Source organism: Lepidochelys kempii, chromosome 18, assembly GCF_965140265.1.
Source record: "Lepidochelys kempii isolate rLepKem1 chromosome 18, rLepKem1.hap2, whole genome shotgun sequence".
Lineage (NCBI taxonomy): Eukaryota > Metazoa > Chordata > Testudines > Cheloniidae > Lepidochelys > Lepidochelys kempii.
In genome coordinates this window covers 3610345-3623066 of record NC_133273.1, presented here as the reverse complement: position 1 = coordinate 3623066, position 12722 = coordinate 3610345, and the positions used below count along the sequence as shown (strand labels likewise).

Below are 12722 nucleotides of genomic sequence, written 5' to 3'. Positions count from 1 at the left end.
GTTCTCGCAGCCGAGCCCCTGCCCAGGTGGCCGGAGCAGCACCTCAGGGGCACGAGTGCTGAGTGCTCGCTCTAGCTTGGCAACCTCTGTTAAATGGTCTGGTGGTGGGACAGGCATCCCACGCATGTGGCCTCTTTATGTTTCAGCCCTGACCCAGAGGGGATGCTGTTGCGGGGGGAGGGAGGGGCTTGGACGTCACGGGCCCTGGATCCACAGTGTGCCTGTTATGTTGAGAGTCTGGCCTTAAGCCAGTGGGGGCCCCCCCCACCCCACCCCACCCTGCTGTGGCTGAGATGGCCAAGGAGGGGGTGTTAGTGGTCCCTGTGATGGCGTTTATTGGACACCTGCCCACATGGGACTAGACTGAGACCTGCCAAACTTGGTGTATGTGGGGCCAGAGAGCAGCCACAGTGAACAGGGCTCGACTTGGGTGCATTCTCGATCAGCCAAAGGCTCCATAGCCAGTTCGTGGGCCCTGCACTCCAATGGCTCCTCCTTGTGTGGAGCAGCCAGGGCTGAGGCTCTGCTAATGGCTAGGCAGCCCTTCCTGTTCTCTACAGATTCTTATACCGCTGTCCTCACCTTAGTATCAGGGCTGGCCGCAGCATAACCTAGAGTAGCCCTGGACAGCTTTGCAGTCTGGCTCAATCCAGTATCTCTGTGTTCCCGTGCTGCTGGCCCAGCCCTGCCCCTCAGAGACCCTCCTGTGCCGGGGGAGCAGGGGGCACTTAGGACAGCGTCCAGGGGCTGCAGCAGAGGGGGAACCTTCCACTACTTGGCAGGGATCCCCTTCATGCCAGATTATATGCGGGAGCCTCCTCGGAGCACCCAGAGGCTCTCACACCCATCCCAGCTGGCCCTGCTTCCAGCACCCTGCCCTGGCCAGCTGAGCCCTCCCGTAGCAGAGTGTCAGATGAGGAGGCTGGCAGAGGTGAGGGGCTGGAGAGGCCTGCTGCCTGGCACTGGGGGTAGGGCTCTGGTGTCTGTCTAGGCCCCTAGGTGGTCAGAGAAGGATGGTCAGTATGGTCCCATGGGGGATGGGGTCCCCGTGCTTCATTGCTTGCCTACCCTGGTTTAAGTGCCAGGAGTGATGGAGTTGGGGGGAGAGGGGGCTGTGCACAGGATCTGGTGTATTGTAGTGTATCCCCTGTAGAGATCGGGCCCCTCTAATTCCAGATCCTCTGGGCGCAGTGGAGTCAGCTGCCCACAGACCTCCTGGTGCTCCCCTCTGTTCATTGTGCCTGAGAGCGTCCCAGCTGGAGGGGAGTGTGCTCTGTCCATTGACTCTGCGCATGGGGGTTCTTGGAGAGCATTCAGCTGCACACAATCCAGCCTGTGTGCGCCGGCTGGCCGGGGGGTGGGGGGGGGAGAGTGCCATGTGACTCGCTGCTCTGGGCCCATTCATCCTGCCCTGGGGAACAGCCGGGGAGTCAGCTGTATGGTAATGGCTGCCCCACCGAACGGTGCAGAGGCCTGAATGGAACAGGGGGCAGATCCCGCACAGGCTGAGATCAGCTGCCTTGCCACATGCCCACCCCACCTGGGGAGAGCAGGGGGAGGGGAGGGGAGGCCACTCCTCTCTGCGCGTGCGTCTGCTTGCCGCACTCCGCGTGTGCTGTGACTGCTCGAGCTGGCTGCGTTCTGCTGTGAGGCAGTGTGCCCCCCTCGCTGCGTGTCTCACGGGGCGGGTGTGTTCGTGTGTCTCTCTGCAAGCCCCACCCCCCCAGCTCAATCTCGTCTCCCCCTGCAGAGCCGGGACAGGACCGTGTTCACGCGCAGAACGACCCCAGCAGCCCCGGCATGACCTCAGGGAACGGGAACTCTGCCTCTACTGTTGCTGGTACTGCCCCCCAGAATGGTGAGAATAAACCACCACAGGCCATTGTGAAACCACAAGTCCTGACGCATGTTATCGAAGGGTTTGTGATCCAGGAGGGGGCAGAGCCGTTCCCGGTACGCACCTTCTTCTTTTCCCCCCTTTACCCTGTTCTCTTTTTGTGTTCTCGCTTTGGCGCACGCCCAGGTCCCGCTCCCGCCCTGTTTCCCTGACAATAGCAGGAGCCAGCTGAGCATCGGCCTCCAGTCACTGCCATGCCACAGCTCAGCCTGAGGGGGGCGCTCACCTCTGCTGTGAGAGAAGCAGATGCTGCCCCCACTGTGGGGTGCTATTCTGGGCCAGGTGGTCTAATGGTTAGAGCACAGGACTGGGGGTCAGGACTCCTGAGTTCCAGGCCTCGCTCAACCACTGACGGGTGATCCTGGGTAAGGCTCCTTTCAGAAGGGGCCTCTGAATTTGTGTGCCCAGTTTTAGACACTTTGGGCCTTGTCTGGGATGGTGCACGCCCACGGAGGGTGCTCAGTGCTTCAGGAAATCAGGCCTTAGGTGTGTCCACTGGAGCACCTGAGGCCCCCCCCCAAATCCAAGGCCGCTTTTGGAAAATGGGGGCCTTAACAGCTCTCCCTCTGTTTCCCCATGTGAGCCATGGGGATAATGAGACTTTGGGAAGCGCTGTGAGAGGCGGGGGTGAAAAGCACTAAGCAAAGGGTTATGATTCAAACTTGTCGCTGTTTTCAAATGTGCTTTGAAACCCTTGGATTCACCACGCGCTGTAGGTGAAAGTGCGGAATGGCAGTTACTGTCTTTGAAAGGGGCAGGGGACACTTCTGGGCATCGATATCAGTGTTATTGTTACAATATTTATTTAAAGGTCCTTGTAAATAAAGTTATTGTTAACCTGTCTGGCTTCCTAGCAGAGCTAAGAAGTGCTCAGGAACTGGGGGTGGGGGGCCTGGAGCCTAGTCAGAGCTTCAGCCTGAGGGTAGAAATCTTATTTATATGACCCCTCCCCCCACTTTGCCGAAGCATTTGGGTCGGTACAGGGAGCGACAGGCCCAGCAGCGCATGGCGTAAAGCGCTCCTGAGGACGGAGCAGCAGCTGCTGTGCGTAAAGGGGTCCGTTCCAGCCACTCAGAGCTTGCTCAGTCTCCTCTCAGCCTGGTCTCTGTCCGAAAGGGAATATTCCACTTGGAGCGAAAATGGTTGAGCCGCTTTAGAGCGAGAGGAAAAAGATCAATTTTTCTCAGAACAAAACCAAAACCTCCTTCGACCGTCTTGCCGGGTGAGCTGGCAGGGCAGGAGCCAGCCCTCCCTGGGGAGAATAAGCAGAGAGGTGACTGAGCTGTGAGACTCTGCAAATTGCAGCAGATGAAATTCACCCCCGCCCAGAGGCCCTGCATGAGATACGCGCCCCTCCTAAACCTGCGGGATATTGGTGGTGCCGAGGCCTTCTGCCCAGGGTGGATTTCACTAATGCTTGTGTGTTCATGCGGCCCTTCGACTCAGGCTCCGATCCTGCATAACTGTGATGGGACTGCTCGCAGCAGGTGGTTAATGCAGGATTGGGGCCTGCGTGTGTACACTGCGTGACTGAGGGAGGCTGCACTGAGCACGTGAGCTGGGTGCTGAAGGGGGGAGGCAGGGATGAGGCAAAGATCGCTGCACTCTGTGTGAGGGAGAAATGCACCTTAGAGGCACAGGAGAGGGGCAGCTTTCTCCAGTGTGTGGGGCTGGGCAAATCGTTTCAGCCTCTGGACCTGGCACCCTCTAATGCCAGTTTGCCTGGATATGCAAAGTTCAGCTCCACCTCCAAACCCGAGTGGGCTTCTGCTGTGCCAGTGTGAACAAGGGCGTGTCCCTGAGTAACTCGGCTCCATGCAGGCCAGGAGCTCAGCTTGGAGCCAGCTGGTGCGGCAGGGAGCATGGCAGAGGCAGCATGCTTGGGCCTGAGCAGAAGCCTTGCTTTGCTCTGCATCCCCCTGCCCACCTAGCTGGCCCACCAGAACAGCCTGACTTGGTGGGTCACTGCTGTTGCCCTTCAGTGGTTGCATCCCAGAGCTGCTACCACTGCTGCCAGCTGGGGGAGCTCTCCTCCAACTCCCACAGCAAAGGTCTCTGGTTTTGGAGCTGAGTTCTAGGCCGAACTCCCCAGAGGGGCAGGTAGCAGCCCCCTCCTTTCCGCCCACCACAGGGTTTTTGGAGGCCTGCCGAGAGCCAGCCCAAGGTTGCAGGCAGAGCAGCCCTCTAATCTGTCTTGCCCTGTGTCTCCGGCTCTCCAGGTGGGGCGCTCTTCACTGCTCGTGGGGAATCTCAAGAAGAAGTATGCCCAGGGCCTTTTGGCCGAGAAACTCCCACAGCAGGACAATACAACCACCACTGACTCGGAAATGGAGGAGCCCTATCTGCAAGGTAGGCCCCGGCCAGCAGAGGCGCTAGAGAACTGTGCCACCTGCCACTGATCCTCCCACCCCACTAGTCAGGGGAGGGAGCAGCTGTCATGTTCGTTAAGAGCTGAGGTCGGGGGCTGCCTGATCCCTTCAGAACCCAGTGGGTGCTGAGGGTCAAACCTCCCCACTGCCCCATCAAAGGGGGCGCTATGGGACGGCCCTTTCACCCTAGCACAGGCAGAGCAGCCCTTGACACTATTCCCACTGGGAAGAGGGGGAGGAGGAGACAGCGGGGAATAGGGTGGTGGGAGCACAGGCTAATGGTTAGAGCTGGGACCAGGGTTCTATTTCTGCCTCTGCCACTACCCTCCTAGGTCACTTTCCCCTTTTGTGCTTCAGTTTCCCCATCCATAAGATTTGGGGGAGGGGATGATGATCCTGACTCCCCTCCCAGGGGCTGCGAGAGCCCATGAAGGCTGCAAAACACTTCGTTCTCCACCCTCAGCACCCTTTTCTCACCCACAAAGGAAGTGCAGAAGCAGGGAGGGCAGATAAGCAGGGAGCTGAGAGGTAGCTGTGCTCTCAACCTTCAGCTTGTAGGCTTATGGGCTGAGGCCAGGGCCTATCCCCTGGGGCCTTTCCTGGGACCCTGGCCTGGTTTCCAGGTTCGGGGGCAGCCTGGTGTCTGGCAGTGCGGGCCAGGACGCAAAGGGGGCTGAGTCATTCAAGCCGATTGTGCAGCAACTGTTTGCTAATGTGGGTAAAGTGATGGTGGGGAGACGCACAAAGGCTGAGATGCCCCCAATACCCAGATGTTCTCCAGTCTCCTCAGGGCTGCTGGGTTAAGATACAAGAACATCTCAGGATCCCTGTGTAGGGCAGACCCACATGTGCTGCTGCCTCGGGCCCGTGGCTCCAGGAATAACACTCATTTGCCCACCCACCAAAAGCAGGATCCCATGGCGCCCAGAGTTAGGCCAGCCTGCCTGTCTGGCATGGGAGAGCCCAGCAATTTGAAAGCCAGAGTGTCTGCAGGGTGCCTGGATCTCCTCGTCTGGCCTTTGAGTGGGAGGGAACAGTCAGGGACAGTCACCCCCTCACCTAGAGCAACCGAGGTGCCTGCCAGGAGTGGCCTGCTGGGGGGGCTGTGTGGCCAGGGGGAGCGGGGAAGTGGCCTTGCCTATGGTGGGTGGCCTGTGTGTGGAGGATTGGTGCTGGGGGCTGGTGCTGGCCTGTGGCCCAGGGGACTACAGATGGTGGCTGTGCTTGGGGGAGGAGGGGGGGGCGATGCCGGGGGGGGGCAGGGTTGCTCTGGCCAGGCAGTGGCTGAGACCCCACTGCATGCCAGGCGTGTGCAAGCCGTCACTAAGAGCCAGGTGTGTCTGTTGGTCCCTGTGTCCTGCTGTGTCCCCAGAATCCAAAGAGGAAGGGAACCCCCCGAAGCTGAAGTGTGAGCTCTGTGGCCGCGTTGACTTCGCCTACAAGTTCAAGAGGTCCAAACGCTTCTGCTCCATGGCCTGTGCCAAAAGGTAACCACTACTGAGCAGTGCCTGACAACCAACTCCCCAACCCCCCCCTCCCCGAGCGGCGCCTGACCCCGCTACCAAGCAGCACTCCCGGCTCTGCCGCTGGGCAAGGCAACCTAGCGTTGCCCTACCCCTTCGTGCATGTCATCCCCACCGTGGGGCAAAGCCCCTGAGTCCCACTCCATCCCTCAGCATCATCTGCCTCACGCAGGGGCTAGGGGATTTTCCCCCCCACCAACATGTTGGCTCTGGGGGCCGGGATGCTGGCAGGGCCGTGCTGTGGCTGGTGCATCTGCCTAGTGCAGGGCTCCCCTAGGCGCCATCGGCACTCATCCGGCCACTGTGGGGAGTATGGCAGGGTGGTGAGGCCGCTGGACTGAGGCCCTATCACTGACCCGCTCCTGGCTCCCCGTCAGGTACAACGTGGGATGCACAAAGCGAGTGGGGCTCTTCCACCCTGACCGCAGCAAGCTCCAGAAACCGGGGGCGGCCGCACACGGGCGCCGTCGCGCCTGCAAGGGGGCCTTACCTGGCCTCAGCAAGGACACCAAGAAACAGGTGAGCTGCAGCCTCCCCCAGGGTGGTGAACCTAACCCCCTCCCTCCCCCAGGATCCCCAGGAGGCAGCTCGTGCATGAGCCTGGAAGTCAAGGACCTGGGCTACCCATTGGCCCTTGGCAAAGCGCTGCGCCTCTGCAGGCACCCCCTGCTCGCCTGAGGGCTGAGAGTGGTAGTCACTGCTGTAGGGCAGGTGCGTGGAGGGTCTCAGGCAGATGGGGCTACAATTTTATTAAGATGTTAAAATAAAATTTAAAAAAAGGCACAGAGTTTAAGCGTAGAAGTTTCTGGTTATCAGGGGATAAGGTACAGATTATCAAGGGGTGCAAAATTCGGGCTAGGCTTGGATGGCATAAGGAATACATAATCTGCAATATCCCCGATTGGGGGTAAAAGGTTGATCTTAACCATCAGTTAGCCCCATTGCCCAGTCGGGAGGGAGGGCCAGCAGTGTGCTGAGAGGGTGTGGGGGGGAACAGAACCTAAGAACCTCCGGACAGACAGTCAACTTTCTGCTGAAGCTGAGACTAGAACGCAGGACTTTGGGCTCCATCCCCTGCCCTCTAACCACTAGACTGCACTCCGTCCAGCACCAGCAATAGAACCCAGGAGTCCTGCCCTAGTTCCCCAGAGGGAGCAATAGGACCCAGGTGTCCTGGCTCCCAATCGTCTGCAGAGCAGAAGAGACTGGGGAGATGGATGTTGCATGGGGCGGTGGGGGGCTGGCCCCCCACAGGCTGACCTCTCCACTGCCCCTCCAGACGCCAGTGTCCCTCTCCACGGGCTCGGTGCCGCTCTCCGTCACAGCCTCGCTCCAGCTCAACCGCAGCCAGGAGGATTCCAGCCGCTGCTCCGATAACTCGAGCTACGAGGAGCCACTCTCGCCCCTCTCGGCCAGCTCATCCACCTCACGCCGGCGGCAGGGCGAGCGTGACCTGGAGCTGCCCGACATGCACATGCGGGACCTTGTGGGCATTGGGCACCACTTCCTGCCCAGCGAGCCCACCAAGTGGAATGTGGAGGATGTCTATGAATTCATCCGCTCCTTGCCAGGTGAGGGACCCTCCCAGCCTTGCTCCCCTCCCTGCCACATGGACCCTGGGCCAGCCAGGGCCTGCAGGATCTTTGAGGTCTACATGTCTGGGGTGTTGCTTTGTCCACTGCTGACGTGCAGCTAGCTCTGGGGTGGAGTCCAGTAGCTGTTCTGTGCTATCCAGCGAGGTGGGCTGGAGTTAGCATGGAAGGAGCATGGGGAACCAGGCTTTGACTTCCAGGGAGAAGCTAGTGAGCTTGGCGGCAGGTTTCAGCTAGAGCAAACCACTCTGTCCCCAAATCTGAGAGCAGCTGGCCAGGCTAGGAGGGCCCTCAGCAATCACCCCACCGTCCCTCTCACCTGTGCTGACCCTGAGTGCCTGCCTCCAGTGCTGGGGCCTCAGACAGGCCACTGCTCCCCCTCTGTCTGAGGTGTCAGTCTATCCTGCAGGGGTTCGTTCCCCCAGGGGCATTCCTGCACCCCCTGGCCTCCGCTGTCAGCATCCTTCGGCCCCACCTGTCACTTCCCTGCTCACTGTGAGATGCCCTGACCTGTCCTGCGGGACCCAGGCAGAGGGTTTGTCTGGGCCTCCCTGGGAGGGGGGAGTCTTCCCAACCTCCCTCCACCACAAAAGAGGCACCCCAGAGCCCTGTGCTGACTGCCCTTCCAGTGGGGGGTGTCGGGTTGCGGCACACTCCCTGCTTCTGCCTCAGGAGCACTGCGGCCACTTGGGGGGTGGGACACAGGAGCTACTTAACAGCTCACAGCAAGAGACTGGGACAGGAACAAAGCCACTGTTGGCAGTTACAGCTGCCGGGGACCCCAGCGAGGGCTCCCCTGAGCTAGGTGGGGCCGCGGTGCCTGGGTAACGTGATCAGGTTCGTTCTATTTTTCTGCCAAGACGGTTTCAGCACACCTAGGGCTGCCTGCAAGGGGACACACCCCCTGCCAGTCCTGCTCCCCCGCACTGGCTCAGGCTCCCATCCAGCACTGAGCTAGCATGGATCTGCTTGGCGTGGGGAGGTGGTGATGGCTCCCTGGAGAGGGCAGAGCTGGCCGGGGGGGGAGGGGGTGGAAGGCTGGGCTGGCACCCACTCTGATGGCCTCACTGGCTCCCTGCAGGGTGCCAGGAGATCGCGGAGGAGTTCCGCGCCCAGGAGATCGACGGGCAGGCCCTGCTGCTACTGAAGGAGGATCACCTCATGAGCGCCATGAACATCAAGCTGGGCCCAGCGCTGAAGATCTACGCCCGCATCAGCATGCTCAAGGACTCCTAGAGGCGCCCGCATGCATGGCACGGGCAGCCCACCTAGCCGCTCCCACGCAGGGCAGAGGCACCTGCCCCCGGAAGCCCTTTGGGAACAGGCTGTAGCTGTCACTAGGAGCTGGGCGGACAACACTGGGCCCATGAGCTCCATGCTGCCTGGAGCACAAAGGCCCCTGAATCCCACAGCTGGGGTCTGATGCCTGGATATCCCTGTCGTCCCACCTCCTTGCTGGGGGCAGGAGGCTATGGCTTGCGGGGCTATACGTATTCTGTAGCATTAGCTTCCCCTACTGCTGTCCCAGACTGCCCCGCGGTGTACAGGGGAGAGGGGATCCTGGCTGCAGGGCAGGATGGGGCTGTTCAAGGGGCAGTGGCCCCCATGGCCAGGTGCTGGCTGGCAGTAGTCAGGGCTGGGCTGATTCCCCTCTACCCACCTAGCTGTGTGATCTACAGGAGCCCCACTCCCCTCTAGCCCCTCTGGCACCCCCAGTCACCCCCCAGAACTGCAGACTCGCCACCCCCTGGAGAGGCTGAGGGATGCGTGCTGGACCCAACCCCTCCTCTCAATGCCAAACAGGACGGTTGCCTTAAAGTTGTGTGTGGTTGTGGTGCCAGGCATGGCCCCCTGCGCCCCCGGGCAGGCTGCCAGTTCCTGGGCCCCAATTTGTGCTCCCAGCCTGCGGCCAAGGCTGCTGGGGGTGGCAGCACGTCCTGTGGCTCAGACTGTTAACTCAGAAGCCGGCGTGTCCCACTGGGGAGGGCTCCTGGGTGGTGGGGGCCCTGCTCCTGGGACAGCACAGTGGGGAGCAGGCTCCTGGCTGGCTGTGTGTGGGGGCGAGAGTGCCTAGTGCCCCTTGGCAGGGGGATGCATTGCAGCAGGGCCTGCTGTGTTCCCTGGGCATGGGCACCGCTGGCCCCAGTGCCCTAAGAGCATCCGTCCCTGTGCTGTGGAGGGGGCAGGTGGGACTGTCCCTCCAGGCTACTGGGGCCAGAGTAGCTGGCTCATGCCAACAGAGCAGTCCCCCATGCTGGCTTGGGGGGCATCTGCACAGGCCTCCCTAGGGCTTCCCTTGGCACCTGTCCTCAGGCTGCCATAATACTGCCAAGGCTGCCCGCATGCAGCGGGGTGGGGGGCTCCAAGCCCCACTGAGAATCATTCCTCTCTTAAGAGGGGGAGAGATGTAGCTCTATCCTCCCCTCCCTATTGCAGAGCTGCCGGCTGCAAGTGTCCCCCAGCAACTAGGGAGCCACTCCTGGCTCTAGACTGAGGGAGGCTGGGCTGGGAAGGTCTTTTTAAACCCCCCTTTTTTTTTCCTGTTGTTTTTAATAAACATTACAAAAAACCCCCACAAACCTCAGCTCGGGGGCTTTTCTGGGCCTAGACGCATGCTGGGCGCCAGCCGCTCTTCGGCTGGTTAGTAGCAGGAGCGGGGGCTCGGCTAGGTGAAACCTTTCAGCCCTGCCCTTCCCTGCCCTGCCCTGAGTGGAGACCCCCATCTCGGCTATGGTTCGACACTGAAGGCTCTCGCAGTACTGCGTTAGCTCCGGTTTACCCAGTCTCCCCAGTGATAAGAGCTGGAAATGGTGGGATGGAGAGGGAGTTGAATGAAAGGGGGAGAGGAGCCAGTGTCATCCCCTTGGGGTGGCTGGAGCTCATGAAATCCATGAGGAAGGGGCAGGGTGAGAGCAGCTGCTCTGTTGGGTTGATGCTGAGCAGGGCCCAGGGGCTGGAATTCTTCTTTTCACTTTTGAAAATATTTTTCAAAACTGAAACTTCCAAGCCAGAAAGTTGGCTGACCTGTGCCCCAATTGACCAACCAGCTGGGCCAGGGAAGGGGGCAGAGAGTTAGAAACCAACAAATGGAAAAAACACCACACCTCTTGGATGGGCCCCAAACAGGAGCAGCCTCCCCCCAAAGCGTCCTGGAAAACTTGGGAAACCAACTGGTTTCACAAACATGGTTTCTGAAAAATGCCAGTTTCTTGGCAAAACAGTCCAACAACTGTCCCCAGCTCTGTTCATATCCTTCGCTCTCCCCCATAGTCACAGCCCAGTGCCTGGTAGCTGAGCCCCTCCCAGTCTTCAATGGATTTAGTCTCATGTAGGGCAGGGCTGTTATCCCTGTGGGGGAAACTGAGGCACAGATCTCCAAAGGTACGTGGCCACCTAACTCATGTTGAGCTCAATGGAAGATCTCACCTCTGAAGATCTGGGCCTAAGAGTCTTCCCTTGGCAGGGCCTTGATCCCAGGTCTCTCCCACCCTAGCTTAGAGTCTAGCTCCCTCGGTATGGCACTCACTCGCCCTTGGTAATGGCAGCACTGTGGATTCTGGCTGCTGGGGGCAGCAGGGAGTGTGCTCTGTGCCCTGCCATGCTCCAGCATGAAGTGCCCAGGAGCTGAGCATACTCCTGCCACCTGGAGTTGCCGAGGCAGAGATGGCCAATGTCTTCTGTCTGCAGCCCTTGTGCAGCCCTCTGCTGAGGCCGCATACGCTGGATGCTCCCATCAGCTTCGGTGGGAGCAGATGTAGAATCCACTCTTGCAAGGTGCCAGTTGCACCATTCATGCTGTGGCTCAGGCCCTGCTTCAGGTAGCCAACAAGTCCAAAGCCCCCCGACCCTGGCTCAGTATCCTCCCCCCAGCCCCTTTGCTTGCAAGGGTCAAAGCAGGAGTGCTGGTGGGGCAGTGAAGGGGGTGAGAGGTAGCATCTCATTAGAATAGAGTCTGGCAGCTTAGCCACCCACTCAGCTGGAGTTTAGGAGCAGGTTCAATCTCCCGCTGGACGTTCCTTGGCTATGAATGGTGTTGCAGGGCGTGGGGGGCACAATGCTGAAGAGTTCAATGCTGGCTCCTGCTGCTTGAGGTTTCCACTCCTGGGGGTAAGTGGTGGGTTAACCTTGTGTGCTGATCACGCCCTGGGAGGCTTTGCAAACAGCCCAGGGAACGACACAGCAGGCGTGGGAGAGGGTAGAAATATGAGCCGGGCCACTCATGACGGGTGCTTTAGAAATGGGTCTGATGCAACTCACAGTCAGCCTACAGCACGCTGACTAAAGGATGGAGAGCTAGTGCGCGGAGGGGCCGGGGAGCGTCCCTGGCCGTGGCTGGTGCAGGAGGGTGGGGGACAACCGAGGGGGTTCAGAGGTGAGCAGCGGAGGAGTTAGCCCATCTGCTGGAGGTGGGCATGAGAGAACCTTCTACCGCTAGAGGAGAGCGAGAGCACCCCAGGGAGAGGGGTAGCCGCAGTGTAGCCCTGCCAGTAACTAGGGGAAAGGGAAGCCCCCACCAGTGAGATCTCCTGGACCACAAGAGGGGCGGCCCTTTGGGGGGGTGGAGCCAGCTCACAGGTGGCCTGGCCCTCTCAACTAAAGTAGGGCAAGTCACCGGAACCTGGGCTGCAGGCAAGGCTCCTGCCCTGCCGGGGGTTAGCCTGGATGATACACCTCTTCCCCTCCTCTGATTTCATGGCCCAGGACCCTAGGCTGAGTGTGGTCCCACATGTCTCCATGGGGTTCTGCTCTCACCTGCTGGCAGTGCCAGGGTATCGTATCTGGAGTGGGTAGGTGGCAGGCCCACTGCCTGCAATAATGGGGTGCTCTGGGGAACCTCCGTCTGACAATCTAGAGGAGAGCACGTCAATAACCAGGGTGCTGAGCAATGGGGAAAGGGTTAAATCGGCTGGGTGGGGCCATGATCCCCAGGTACCAGCACAAGGGGGAGGGGCTCTTTGGGGGGGATGGCTGGGGTGAGTGTAGCCCACTTTGCAGTTTGCCTGGGGATCAACCAACACGAAGGGTTAATGGGCTGCCCCTGGGAAAGCCCATTGGATTTCAGTGGGGAAGGGGATGGCATGCATCCTTGGCAGGGGCAGCTGAGCTCATCCCCATGACTACTGGCCCAGTAAACTTTCCCCTCCCTCCACCCTGTTACAGGCTAAGCCTGGGGCTGCCTCTGGCATTTTGAGCCTCTGCTGACACCTAAAGACTGTGCATGGAAACAACAGTGCTGCAATGGCACGATGGGTCTGTCTACACTGCAGTGGAAGCCTGGGGTTCAAACTCAGGCTAACCCTCCCTTCTGTCTACACACAAATCACACTAACCCAGGGCTTGG

At 60.0% G+C, this 12722-nt stretch overlaps 1 protein-coding gene across 9 annotated transcripts in view; it reads left to right on the top strand.

The window, feature by feature from the left end:
- PHC2 (polyhomeotic homolog 2) overlaps positions 1-9960 on the top strand; it is a 141028-nt gene extending 131068 nt beyond the window's left edge. For all 9 annotated transcript variants that reach the window (XM_073317239.1, XM_073317238.1, XM_073317237.1 and 6 more), the window contains 6 exons: positions 1751-1953; positions 4117-4246; positions 5639-5753; positions 6167-6308; positions 7069-7360; positions 8463-9960. In XM_073317239.1, the coding sequence (XP_073173340.1) occupies positions 1751-1953; positions 4117-4246; positions 5639-5753; positions 6167-6308; positions 7069-7360; positions 8463-8617 (1037 nt within the window). In that variant the 3' untranslated portion in view covers positions 8618-9960. The remainder of the gene's footprint in view (positions 1-1750; positions 1954-4116; positions 4247-5638; positions 5754-6166; positions 6309-7068; positions 7361-8462) is intronic.
- The last annotated feature ends 2762 nt before the right edge of the window (positions 9961-12722 follow it).